This window comes from Heloderma suspectum, chromosome 6 (assembly GCF_057233095.1).
Source record: "Heloderma suspectum isolate Gila_16-S chromosome 6, 16-S_ref, whole genome shotgun sequence".
In the NCBI taxonomy this organism is placed as follows: Eukaryota; Metazoa; Chordata; class Lepidosauria; order Squamata; family Helodermatidae; genus Heloderma; species Heloderma suspectum.
The window spans coordinates 68,485,646-68,499,521 of NC_139463.1; the positions used below are offsets into that span (position 1 = coordinate 68,485,646).

At 48.8% G+C, this 13,876-nt stretch overlaps 1 protein-coding gene across 1 annotated transcript in view; it reads left to right on the forward strand.

The window, feature by feature from the left end:
- Window positions 1-7,732, forward strand: part of GPR179 (G protein-coupled receptor 179) — a 59,808-nt gene extending 52,076 nt beyond the window's left edge. Inside the window, exon 11 of the mRNA XM_084804728.1 lies at window positions 1,811-7,732. Within this exon, the coding sequence (XP_084660854.1) occupies window positions 1,811-7,732 (5,922 nt within the window). The remainder of the gene's footprint in view (window positions 1-1,810) is intronic.
- The last annotated feature ends 6,144 nt before the right edge of the window (window positions 7,733-13,876 follow it).

The window sequence follows — 13,876 nt, forward strand, 5'->3', positions numbered from 1 at the left end:
GTGCTGTGGGGATGTGCACAGTGTGCCGGCCTCTTCCACTTTACAGCACAACCCACAATTGGCTCCTTTGTAGGTTGTGTTGCGTGGTGTGTGAACCTGGACCACTGGATTGTTTAGGGGCTAAACAACCCAGCGGTTAACACCAATGGTCCAGGTTCACACACCATGCTACACAACCTACAAAGGAGCCGATCATGGGTTGTGCAGTAAAGCGGGCGCGGGATGAGGTGGGCACGCTGCAGGCAGCATGCCTGTGCACCCCCAATAACTCATCAGTTTTAAAGCGATGGGTTGTCATTACATGCGAACCAAGCCAATAGAAAGTCAGCTTAATATATGTTGGAATGGTTTTTTCATGCAGTCCCAGCATGTATGCTTCACACATAATGGAGTGTGGGAGCAAGCCTTGAGTTCTGTGCACATCTATAATAGAAGGCTTTGTACAAGCCAGGGACTATGTGTGCACATTTGAACATATGGATGCCTCATCCATGTGATCCATACCCCCCCCTTTTTTTTTTTGCAGTGATGGATGCAGCATGGTCAGCTATGGATAGATGTGCATAGGCCCTGGCTCATACAAAAACTTGCCATGAGAGTAGGGCATACAAGCCCCAGATGCACTTCCATTCCCCAGACACACACCCTCTTCGCCTGGGATGGACACTGAGTGTTTAACCCAGGGGTGTTTAACCTTTTTCAGCTGGAGGACTGAATTTTAGCATTTCAGAGAAGCTCTCTGGGGCCACATTCCAATGGTGGGTGGGGCCAAAGGGAAAAGGGGCAGAGCCAAAATTACCCCAAATACCAGCCTCTTTCAGCTTAAAGCTCTTCCTGCCCGTAACAAAGCCTTAGGAGAGGCATTTCAACCTTTTAGAATGGAGAAAACAGCATGCAAACACTGGGAAACCACCAAACAGTCAGTGATCAGGGGGAAAGGGGTGGGGCCGTCTGGGGAATCTCGGAGGGCCAAATTTGGCCCACAGGCCTGAGGCTCAACACCCCTGATTTAACCCTTTCTGTCAGTTCAGTTTCCATGATCCAAAGCACGCTCCAAATCCTGAAATTGCTGTTAGCTGCAAAGTGGAACAGACCTGTACCTATCGTCCCTCCCCCACCCTGCACCCCTAGCAACTGAGATAAGCTTCCTCCTAGCTTTGCAGTTAATAGACATACTTTCTATCAAATCAAATCCTGGGGCCAAAAAGAGTCTATCACTAGTTTCCAAAATCAGTTATGATACCTCAGCGACTGGCCATGCCTGGAATTGTTGTGTGAACTGCCTCTTACATATGAGGGAGCTTGCGACAGTTATTCTCTTGTCACTGGAAGATCTCCTAACCTAGAGCAGAGCTAAGCAACTATAACCTAGAGCAGAGCTTGGCAAAATAGACCTCCTCTGCTCCACCCTCAGTGTTTCCCTGCCCTCTTTCCCATGACCCAACTGGCCCTACCCATGGGTGTTTCCAGTAGCGGGGTCACCTGGGCATGGGCCCCAGATCTTTTTCGAGGAATTTAGCAATGCTCCCACCCCAGGTAAAAGGCCATGTAGCAGTAGTATGGAATCGGGGACCCATGGCTCTTAATGTTAGTTACCGCTGGAGTAAAGGGTCCTAAGGGATGTAGATCAAGCAGTAGAAGGTTATGCATTTATAAACCCAACAGTGTCATCGTTCCAGCCACATGTTAGCACAACCGTGCCATTATGCTTTTGACTGAATAAGTGTTTTCTTTTCTTTTTCCTTCCCCCTTTCTCTGTGTTCCCCACCCTTCACCGCACTGCTCCCTCCCCGCTACACATAACATGTAGGATGAACTGAAAAAGCTTTACACACAACTGGAGGTTCACAAGACCAAGAAGATGACGGCCAATAACCCTCACCTTCAGAAGAAGAGAAGTTCCAAGAGGGGCCTAGGCCGCTCCCTCATGAGGCGTATCACTGAGATCCCAGAGTCTATGTCCCGGCAGTGCAGCAAAGAGGAGAAAGACGGGTCTGTGGGAGGAGGGAGTGGGAGTCGCTCTGGCTCCTATAAGCGGAGGCACTTGGACTCTGGCAGCTCGAGTGTCAAACTGAAAGAGGGCTCCTCTTCCAAACGCAAGGTGGTCTCATCACTAAAGAAGTCCCACAGCACCTATGATCAAATGAGGGATGTCAAGGAGAACAACTCGCCAACCAGGCACGACAGTTGCAAAGAAGCTCCTTTGCTGGACTCATTGATGAGGAAAAAGCTAGCCAAGAAGGCCTCGGAGAGATCCAACAATGACTCTCTCGATGACTCAGCCCCTCTGGTTTACAAGTCGGTCAGTGCTCACAACCTGTTGGCAGATAAGAAGCCTCTGTACCCAAAGCCTTCCCCTCTGCAGAAATCCCTCAGCGTGGTTACCAGCACTAAAGAAAAGGCCTTGCTGCTAACTAGCAGGGCCTACTTAGAAGACAGCAGTAGACTGGCCCAAGACAAAGAAAGGAGAGCAGCCACGGAAGACTCCACAAGGGAAACTGAGATCTCTAGGCACACTGAGGTTACTGCCGTGGCCTCCGAGACAGCAGGGCAACAGGTACAGATGGATGACACATCTGAAGGAACTGTGACCTCCCTTCTGGAAGATGGCAGCTCCAGCAAAGATACTGTGTGTCCATGGGAAGCTGCGACAGCCCCATCAACGCCCTCAGAAAGCAGGTCTCAGAAACATGTCACGTATGCCCCTATCAGAAGTGTCAGCATCAACACCTCTGATTTGTCTGGGGAGAGACGTCACGGCAGCAAGAGAACACCACCGGAACCCCCCGTCAGGCAGCAGAGTTTGGTTCACAGCCTCGAAAGGCAAGGCATTGCTCCTTGGGATGCTCAGGACCAAACGCAGCCTTCCACCCAGACTGACAAGAGAGACCTCAAAGACAGTCCAATGATGGTAAGCGCTCCTCCAGGGGAAACAGAGGAGTCTTTGGGAAAGACTAAGATGGAAAGGATGAGGCAGGTAGAAGACAGTGTGCCCCCTCCTGCCCTAGCAGGACTGATCAGGCTGGCCTCCATTGCTGCAGACGTCTGCCCTTGGGAGGTCATGGAAGTGCCTGTCCCAAGCAAGAAAGAGCCAGAAGTGAGCAGGTCGGAGAGTCAGAAGAGCTCCCCCGAGAAACAGCCCCAAAGCGCGCAGATCTCCCTTCGCAAAAGCTCCATGAAAGGCTTAGGTCTGGCCATTAAAGCATTCAACCGCTCAAGGATAAAGACAAGCATAGCAGCCAGAAGAGACAGCGCGGGAAGCCCAAGAAAAAGTGAGAAAGACACAGGGGAAAAGAGTGAAAACCCTAAATTGGCAGATGCAGCCTTGACATCCGTTGCAGGGTCACCAAGGGAACAGGTAATATCCAAGAGCCCTGGGGAGAGCAGGGCAAAGGGAATCAGCAGACAAGCGACCATCTGCCCTTGGGACGAGGCGGCGGCGGCAACAGAAGCACTTCCCAGCTCACAGAAGAACAGCCAGAGCGAAGCACTTGAGGTCTGCCCTCGGGAGGGCAGCCAAGATGGCTTTGTGCAGAGCAGAGCAAGCAGCACAGAAGCGGTGGCTTCCAAAAGGGCTGGAGAGATCGCCCATATCAGGCTGGAAAGGACCAAGAGCCAGCGAGAATCTGTGTGCCCCCGGGAGGCCATCGATGAGGATCAAAACAGAGAGGATAAAACTGCCAGCCTCTCTCTAATGGTGTCGAAGACAGACGGCAAGGAAGCAGAGGCCTGTCCTCGGGAAGCGGCAGATGTCACCGCCAGCGCACAAAGAAGTGACCCACAGGCCTGGGAAATCAGCAGTGCCTTGCCACAAGATGAGGCAGTAAAAAAAGGCAAAGAGAAGCCTTTGGATGGATACAGGAAAGGGACATCTTTGAGAGGGGCTCTTCCAACAGAAACCCAAGGCAAGGTGAGTGGCTGGCACGATTCCAGGGATGCTAAAGAACCTTCTCTGGGAAAAGAGATTAAAAAGAGCCCAGATCTACCCGAAGCAGACCAAAAGAGACCCACGAGCCTTGACAGCAGCAAGGCACAAATGAGTCCCTCAAAGTCAGAGGTCAGCATCAGTGTTAAAACGCAGATCTGCCCATGGGAGATCGAAGAACTTCCATCAAAGAAAGACATGTCTGTGGAGGACTACGGCGGATCTTCCAAAGAGGAGAAGAGCACCAGCCCAAGAGCAGCACCAGTGAAGAATGTTGGCCACCAAGACAACTACATTTGCCCCTGGGAGAACCTGGAATTACCAAAAGGTACAGATGCTACAGACACAGCAATTCAGAGGAAATCAGATGATGAAGCAAACATCAAAGCAGCAGTATGCCCTTGGGAGATAAGTAATACATTGCCAGAGAAACTGAGAGAGGATTCAGGAGGGGACTTCGAAGGGGTTGAAGGCAAAAAGCTCAAAAGTCCACCTTCAGAGGGCACCAAAGATGTTCTGTCAAGGAAACTGGAGAAAGAGAACAGCCAGCAAGGTGCGGTTTGCCCTTGGGGGAATGCGAGTGCCAAAGACTCTTCCACAAAACCCACTGCCAAAATGTCAGAACTATCCCAAGTAGCTTTGAAGACATCAAGCAGTGGGGAGAGTAAGAATGTGGAGGTCTGTCCTTGGGAAACTGAGATGGCTGAAACATGTCCCTGGACAGTGGCTTCATCCCCATCGGAAAGGGGGATGAAGCAGGTTGAAGGAGGACCTTCCAAGGCCATGACACCGAAAGCATTGCATCCTCTGAAAATGCCAAAGGATAACACACAGCGTGACTCTGTCTGCCCCTGGGAGGACCCAGAATCAAAGGGTGCTTTGATGAAGCCCAGCGTGAAACCCTTAGGCCTGAGCGCAAAGAAGCTTGATAGCTTCCAGAGCAAGAAGGTAGAGGCGGCTCCTTGGGAAACACAAGGGGCAGACTCAGATGTTAAAACAGCCATATGTCCCTGGGAGAGTGATGAAACCCCAACAACAACAAAAGAAGTTAAAAAGGATGCAAGTGCAGTCTCCAAAGAGGAGAAGAAAGGAACCAACGGTAAAAGAGAGCCAGTCACAGGCAGTGAGGATTCATTTATCAGGCCTAAGCCCAAGAGCCTCCATCTGCCCAAAGGCAGCTCAAAGAAATCAGACTGCACGGAAAGCCAGGAGGCAGCTGTTTGTCCTTGGGAAACCGAGAGTGCTGAAGTCAGCACTAAAGCAGAAATCTGCCCCTGGGAAGCGACTCTGGCTCCCTTGGATGAAAGGCCCTCAAGACAAGGTACAGATGGAGCAACAGAAAGGACAGGATACATTGTGTCTAAACCTCCAGACAAGGTGAGCAGTCCTGGAGAATCCATTTGCCCTTGGGAAACCACGGACACCGATGGCCTCTCATCTGGGCCTAGTCCAGGCCTATCTAAAGTAGGCTGTAAAAAACCCAGTAGTATTGAGAACCTCAAGGCAGAAGTGTGTCCATGGGAATGTCAGGAAACAGAACCCAACACCAAGGCAGATGTATGTCCATTGGAGGTGCCTGAAAGTCCAGCAGATAAGAGACCATCATCAAAGGGAGCTGGTGCTCTTGATAGTCATAGGATGACCCCACCAAAACAAACAGGCCATTCTAAAACAACGGAGAAGATGAGCAGCCCTCGAGAGTCCGTCTGCCCATGGGACAGTGTTGATCCCAGTGACCTCTCTGTTAAACCTGGACCATCTAAAATCCCTTCCAAGAAATCCAACAGTGCCGAGAGCTTAAAGGCAGAGGTTTGTCCATGGGAAGTGGCTGAAGAAACTGTCTTGCAAAAGGGCAGTGACGACAGTGCCTCCCCAATGGGTTTCTCTAAAGCAACGGAAAAGTTGGGCACCTTACGAGAGGACATCTGCCTGTGGGAGAGCATCAAGCTTGAGGAACCTGGGGCAACATCTGGCACCCAAAGTCCAGCCCTGTCCAAGGCTGGCTCAAAGAAATCTGATAGCACTGAAAGTCTAAGGGCAGAGGTTTGTCCATGGGAAACCGTAAAAGAGGAAGCAAGCAGCACAGTAGAAATGTGCCCGTGGACATCAGCCGTGACCCCCTTTGAAAGAGACAAGTTAAGGCAAGACTCAGTTGGGGCTTCAAAGGGGAAGAAAGGCAAGGCACCAGCAAGAAGTTCAGATTCAAAGAAAGCTGGGGGAGAAACAGCATTTAAGAAAACAGAGAAGTCAAAAAGCCACCAAGAGTCCGTCTGCCCTTGGGAAAGTATGGACTTTGAGGAAACCCCTGCCAAAGGCACCAGAAGTCTAAATATGTTGCAGGTCAGTTCCAAAAAGTCTGAAAGTGTTGAGAGTCTAAAGGCCGAGGTTTGCCCATGGGAATTCCAGGAACTCCAGACAGACACTAAAGCTGAAATACGCCCGTGGGTGGTGGCTGAAAGACCACCTGAGAAGGATAAGGGCAGGGTTTCCAGTGATAAAACAAGCACCACACCTATGACTAGACATTTGGAGACAGACGAGAAAGTGAGCATCCCACGAGAATCTGTTTGTCCTTGGGAGAGCATGGAACTGTCAAGCAGCCAAAGTCCAGACCTGCCCAAAGCTGGGTCCAAGAAATTGGACAGTGCTGAAAGCTTGAGGGCAGAGGTGTGTCCTTGGAAAATCGAGGAAGAGGACTCTAGTGGCGAGATGGAGACGCATACCATGAAGACAGCATCAGCACCAACCAATGAAGGGCCATTAAGACAAGATACAAGTGGGGCTTCAAAAGGCCAAGCTCTGAAAAGCTCTGGCTTGATGACAGTTGGGGGAGAAACTGTATCTAAAAAGAAAGAGAAGACCCGTAGCCATCCAGGATTCGCTTTCCCTCACAAAGATATTGACAAGCTCTCGGACAAGCCCAGCAGTAAAAGTTTAGATCTGTCCAAGGTTGGCTCCATGGAATCTGACACTGTTGCAAATATAAAAGCCGAAGTCTGTCTATGGGAAACCAAGGACCTTGATGCTTCTGCCAAAGCCGACGTGTGTCCCTGGGATTTGGCTGGGGCTCCGCTAGAGACATTGAGTAAGGCTGTGGATGGCATTTCTGAAGGGGCTAGGAAAGAAGGTTCCAAAGGCCCTGTAAAAACCCCCAAAGCTCTGGAGAAAGGAAGCAGCTTTCGAGAACTGGTCTGCCCGTGGGAGAGCACAGAAACTGTGGAGGTCTCTGTAACCAGTACTTCTGCCAGTGTTTTTTCAAAGAAATCTGACAGTGCCGAAAGCAGGAAGACTGAGCTCTGCCCTTGGGAAACAAGTCCCCTGGAAGCATCCGCTAAAGAGATTTGTCCGTGGGAAGCAGGAACGGTGCTGCCTGCTAAGAACGAAAGACACACAACACACGCCAGTGGGGCAGAGACGCCGACGGTCAGCATGCAAAGATCCCAGAGCAAAGAGGAGGGCCTGGCTGGACACCAGCCGCTGTGCCGCAGCCTTCCTGACCCCACATTACAAAAAGGCTTCAGCAAAGGTGGAAGCCCACTGGTGGGCACATTGGCGAAAAGCGGAGGCGACAGTACTGTAGCTGACATCTGCCCTTGGGAAGCAGAGGAAGGCGCCACGTCGGCCAGAAAAGACTCTGCTGAGATCAGAAGGAAAGCCTGCTCAGAGGTGCATCCGGGGGAGGCAGAACATACGAGACCCATGTCTGCCACTCCGGCAAAAAGCAACGCCGGGGAGAAGTCACAGGCCGATGAAGCAGAAGGTCCTAGCAAAGCCAAATCTGATATCTGTCCGTGGGACTGTGACTGAACTGGGCCCAACTAAGAAGTCACGTAGAGGTTTTGAGAAAAGGCTTCTTTGGAATGACTGGTTGTGGGCCATGCGGAATGGCTTGAAGTTAGCCCATTGCCTGGATTTAAAACAAACAAACAAAAGACATCTGAAAAATGGTGGTGGTGATGCCACCCTACTTGTTAAGGCAAGTGCACTGTGCTTGGATGTTAAAGCAGTCACCAGACTGGTGGACTGCTGTAATCAGAGAAAACGTTTTACCTTCCTGCCTTCATTTGCAGAAAACCCAGGCTAGCTGTGAAACTCTGCACGTTTCATTCTCTGTGCATAACCATGCAGCATACGGGCCCCTGCCTGTGTCCCTCAAAGTTCCCAAACAATAGTCCTGATGTTTGTAAACACTAACATCTGGATAACATGGTCACAGTAAAAAGTATCCATTGAAAAGTGTCTTTAAAGCAAGGCAGAACAACATCAAGTCAAAAGGGAACCGGGAATGATTTGATAGGGAGACTTTCAGAAATCATATTGTTCTTGCTGGGATTTTTTAAATTTTTTTTTAACTGTGATCACACTTGGATGACTGACAGGCTGGGAACAAGAAAAGTGTGGTCATCATGGTTGATAAAGGACTGGCTAATACCCCCCCACCAGTGTTACATATTGTTTCAGTTGAACAGGGCACCCTCTATATTCTCTTTGCATATGGCGGTGGTGGTGATGCTACTCAAACTATTTCATCCACACCTCTAAGCTGCTCTTTCCTAGATGGGCTCCTGGAACCACAAAACAGCGATGTTCGGACGATTGGTGGGGGAAACAATGCCGTTTGGGTTGTTCCTCCCACCCCGGCGAGTCCCTATTTACCCACACTGCGTCGCGGGTTGCTGTGTCAGCCAAACCCAGCGCATGGCAGGGTGACTTCTCACCCACCCCACAACACCCCTACTTCAAGCTATGGGTTGTTAGGTGGGTAAGAAACTACCCCCACTGTGCTACACACTGGGTTCAGACAACACAGCAACTCATGACGCAACATGGGTAATTGGGGAAATGCCGGTCATGCAACCAGCATGTGCAAGGCTGAGGGAAACAACCCATACTGGGTTGTTTCCCCCGCTGATTGTCCGAACCCAGTCAATATTAATATTTGAATTGTTTCAACGATGTCTTAATGTTCCTTTGTTTCCAGTGGCTCCCCAGCCCATCCCTTTCTCCACTCTTGACATTTCTACATACATTTCCAGGGAAGCATCGTGATAAGTTTTGGTGTTAGCCAACATCAAGAAGGCCCTGATGTTTGTCTAAAGCAATGATCTTCAAACTTTCAGGGAGTACTTTCCATGTTGATTTGGCTGCCGTGGAATCCCTGTGCAATGCAAAGAACCCAGGGGCATATTCTATCTTGCAAATTCAGTTCACGCAGGGCCCTGTCTAGGAAGCTGCCTTATCTGGAGGCAAACTTGATCCATGTAATCATCAGTATTATCTACACAACTGACTGGCAACAGCCCTCCCAAGTGGCAGACAAGAGTCTTTCCCAACTCTGCGTGGAGATGCCAGGGCTCGAACTTGGAACCTTTTGCATGCAAAGCGTATGCTTGACCATAGAGCTAATGCCCTTCTCTGATCTAGACCTGGTGCACCCCACCATTGCCCTGCATGAACTGAGAGTGCACATTAGAAGACACTCAACACTTACCCACAGCTCCACATTGTAAGGGAACGGATGGGGGTGGTGCAATCTGTATTTCCAGGATGTTTGTCCATTTTTACCAGGATACTAGTGGGATGGGGGCTAAATCTGCCCTCCTGTCTCTGCTGACCATGCATTTGGATAAGGGGCATGTTTTGCCCCCTCTCAATTGTACCCCAGACTTCAGTCTATTTATTTTGTCCCATGAAATGCAATGGGAGCCACTGAAAACTGACCCTATCAGTATAGCTCCTAGAGGCTAGGGAGCAGTAACTAGGCCAAATTTAGCTTGTTTACTAAATTTGACCTATTTATCACGCCACAGATTACAACTAGATAATGCATGTGAAGTACTTTGAACACTTGGAAGTGCTGTAAGTATGATGATGATGATCATCATCATCATACTAGTGTAACGACCGTATCGCCACTGGTGCTAGTAGTCTGAGAATGATTAAATGAAAATATGTTTGGCCGTTTCCCTTGCGAATGGAACAACTTTCAAGGAGCATTTCCTTCTTTCCCTCCCTCTTCTCTCAACTTTCCAATTATGTCCCACATCAGCTTCCCTTCAAGGAGCACCCCAATAATACAACTTCTTCCCACTACATTAAAGCAAGCCTCCCCCCGCCATAGCAAACAGGGTCTTCCACCTCCCACCCTCGCATTCACCCACACAATTAGCCTCCCTCTTTCCAATAAGAACCCCTCCCATTACATGAAAGCATAGACAAACCCACCCCTCCTCTGTTGCAGGGAAAGGGGGTGTTCCAAGCTCCCACCCCAAAAGCCCCACTCCCACCCCCACTTTCACCTGGGCCTGAAAAACAAAAGGTGAGACAGGGCGGGGGGGGGGGAGAGAGAAGAAAAATGCCACTTTTCTCTCACCAGCCCTGAGCCAGAGCCATCCAATATGGCACTCCTGCTGTGTCTCCCTGCCCACTACACCCCTCTCTTTCACATACATGCACAAATATATAAACCCAACCTGCATACAGGGCATCATGGGAGGAGCAGCAGTAGCCCCTCCCTCCTCGCTCTCTGATTCGTCCTGTTCAAAATAATATAATCCAAGGGGGAAGCATGGCTGTTGTCCCTAGCAACACAGCACACCGTGAAGCCTGCCTGTGATGCAAAATGAATAAAAGCAAATGCAAACAGAAAAAAAGAAAGCAGGGGGATGCAGGTAATGGAGGTCAAAAAACCATGATGTCAGGTCAGGCACTGTTTGGCGCATTCGTTTTAAAAAGCTCATTTAGCATTTCTTTAAGTGTCAGGTTGAAAACATGTGATGTCAGATCAGCTGTGGTTTGGCATGGAGCAAATTAAACCAGCACCGAAACACAGAGCAATAGGAGACTGTGTGGTCCAGAGCCAAGGAACATACCATTTTGCTGTTAAAGCTCAAGCCTCAAACTTTTTCAAAGTTTCAAAATTTTCTGCACCTCTACACTGCTCAAGCTTCAGTTTAAAACAAACATGAGGAAAATTGGTCTGGTAGAGCCCTAGTAATAAGCCTTACACTATCATATTCTTATATAAGATTATTATTGATGTGATTGAACTTTGGCTTTTATATATAAATTATTGGATGAATTGTAACCAGCTAAAAAGATTTGGCTTATTAGAGTCAATATAAGAAATTCAACACTCTTTACCCCTCCTGTCCAACACAGCTATACAGAAATCATGTCCCTCTTGCCTTCTTTGTCCCCTTGCCTACCCAGCTGTTCACCAATATACTATTTTGCTTACCCCAGGCCCCCTGTGAGCATCTTACTTGAACACATTCATCTTGCCCTCCCCTCAAAGCAACTCTACAAATTTTCACCATCCCATTACTTGAACCTTCCCCCTCCACACAATGTTCTGTGACATCACAGCTGCTCAGCCAATGACTGGGGCAGCTTCCCGGCAACAGATGACAGGCTGCTGGTTCTTAGACTACAAGGTGGCACATACTTGGAAATGTTGTTTCTCATCCTTGCAAAAAACCAAAACATAGTGGAAATAATTTGATAGAAGTGAAAGAGTTAAGGGAGTGGGAATGAAGTGTCTAGTTCAAAACTTTTTTTTAAAGTTCACAAAAAACAGGGAAATGGTCATTCTCCCCTCTAATAGGAAAAGAAGCAGTAGGTTTAGTCAATCAAGAACTAAGTTTATGTTCAACATTAGAATGAGGTCATCAGCACTAAGGAAATATGGCAATGTCTTTTGGGTGGCATAGACAGGTCACTGCAGAAAAATACGTGTGTGTGTGTGTGTGTGTGTGTGTGTGTGTGTGTGAACAGCTGCCACACAAGGCACTTTAAAGCAGCCACCACATGGTGGCTGTAGCTCAGCGGTTGAGCACCTGCTTTGCATACAAAAGGCCCCCTGAAAGATGCCTGTCCGAAACTCTGGAAAGCTGTTGCCAATCACTGTAAGGGCAATATTGAGCTAGATGCACCAAGGATCTGACTCGGTATCAGTGGTGCAGCGAGGGCTGGACCTTGGGCCCAACGACTACCCAGAGACCAGCAGGTACAGAAGCCAAACTCCTTTGTATTCCTCATGGTGCTATGATTTAAGAGAGTTGAAAATGCAAAACTCCACATGCTCAGAGTGGTTAGCAAAGAGCTTTGTTCTTGCTGCTGTTCTAACATCAGGAATGTAGAAGCTGTTTTAAAGCATGGAGTGGGGCTGGGCTGGAGGGCTGGAGAGAAATGTTAGTCATATACAACTGAAGTCATACACCTGGCCAGCTAAAGCGCACTCCCCGGCCCCAAACACAGTTATGCCCAGGGTCTAGAATTACCAACCTGCACCACTGCTCAGTGTGAGGCAGCTCCCTAAAACCGTCCCCCAGCTGTTTCCTAAACCTCAGTAGCGGAGGCACTTTCCCCCTGAATTGCCATTGGCGGCACGCTTTTAGAGCAAGTAAAGAGAATTGAGGAGTGTCTGTTGGTTACAAGGAGACAAGCCCAAACCAGCAATTCACGCTGATGGGATAAAGAGGCTTGGCTCGTGGGCCACCTAGTGAGGAACAGGACGTTAAGAGATAGGTAACTGTATGCATCAGAAGTCGGGCCCATGCAGCATTAACATTCCATTCACTGATATCACACCCCACCCCACCCACACAGAGACACATTATGGTGAACTAAGAAGAGGATTCAGGGAATTAAGTCTTTTCTCTCTCTCTCTGAGAACTTCCTTGGACATCAGTTATCCACTCCGCTCCTACACACCATACAGATGCTGACAGCAGCAAAAATAACACATTCTGCTTCATGATAAAGCTGGCACCTAAAAATTTGCTTTATGGGCCCCCCTTTCCCCTGTGAACTGTGTCTGTTGCACCTTTAGGAAGTACTGTTAATGTAGTGTGAGGTCACCCCTGTCTGTCCCAGCGCTGAATATCAAAACGAGGTTATCTAATTCTGTAATAAATGTAAATACATAAATAAAAGACTGACCTATATATTGACAGGATGAGTGCAGCTGATTCTTTGGATTTGCAAAGGGCTGGAATTTCTGTGGCAAAACCAGCTTCATTTTTAAAAGGCTTCCATTGCACCTTGGAAACACTTCACAATGCAAACCTTCAGACCTGCTTGGTCCACTAGCCCAGACCAAAGCACATTCACTTGGATGTCTAACCGACCTCAGTGGGATCGCCTGGTGAATATGTTTCAGAATGGCAAATGTGGGGTACAATCTATTAGCTACGCTGCTGTGAAGAAAATGTGTGGCGTGTGGTGAAAGTGTTGGATTGGGAGCCAGGCGATCCGGGTTCTAGTCCCCACTTGGCCATGGAACCTCACTGGGTGACTTTGGGCCAGTCATGGACTCTCAGCCCAACCTGCCTCACAGGGTGGTTGTTGTGAGGATAAAATGGAGGAGGAGGAGAATGTAAGCCACCTTGGGTTCCTTGCAAGAGGGAAAAAGGCAGGATATAAATTCAATCAATCAAATCAGAGTACAAACTGCTCAGAGCACTGCTGCCCACCCCAGTCCTGCTGGCTTCCCACAATGGGAGAAAACCATACAGCCAGAGGTTTGCATGATTGCTATGGCCTCTGGCACAAGCCTGTTTCACATATTATATGGAGTAAACCCAGCCCTGACATTAAGACACTTCCTGTCAGGTGTATCTGTTCAACACATAAGTTTGCAAAACACATGTGTTACATTCACACATTACGTTTTCATTTATATACTTAAAACTTTTCTACATAGGTCTAACATGACTCACTAAAGTCCCATTTATTCCAGTGGGTCTACTCCAAGTAGGACTTGCATTGAATACTACCCCTTAGGTATACCACTAAACCCAGGCTCTTTTCTCCATCATCCCAGAGTGCAGGACACAGAATAATGGGCTCAAGTGACAGGAAACCAGATTCCGGCTGACCGTCAGGAAAAACATCCTGACCAGTAGAGTAATACAACAATGGAACCAATGACCTAGGGAGGTGGTGGGC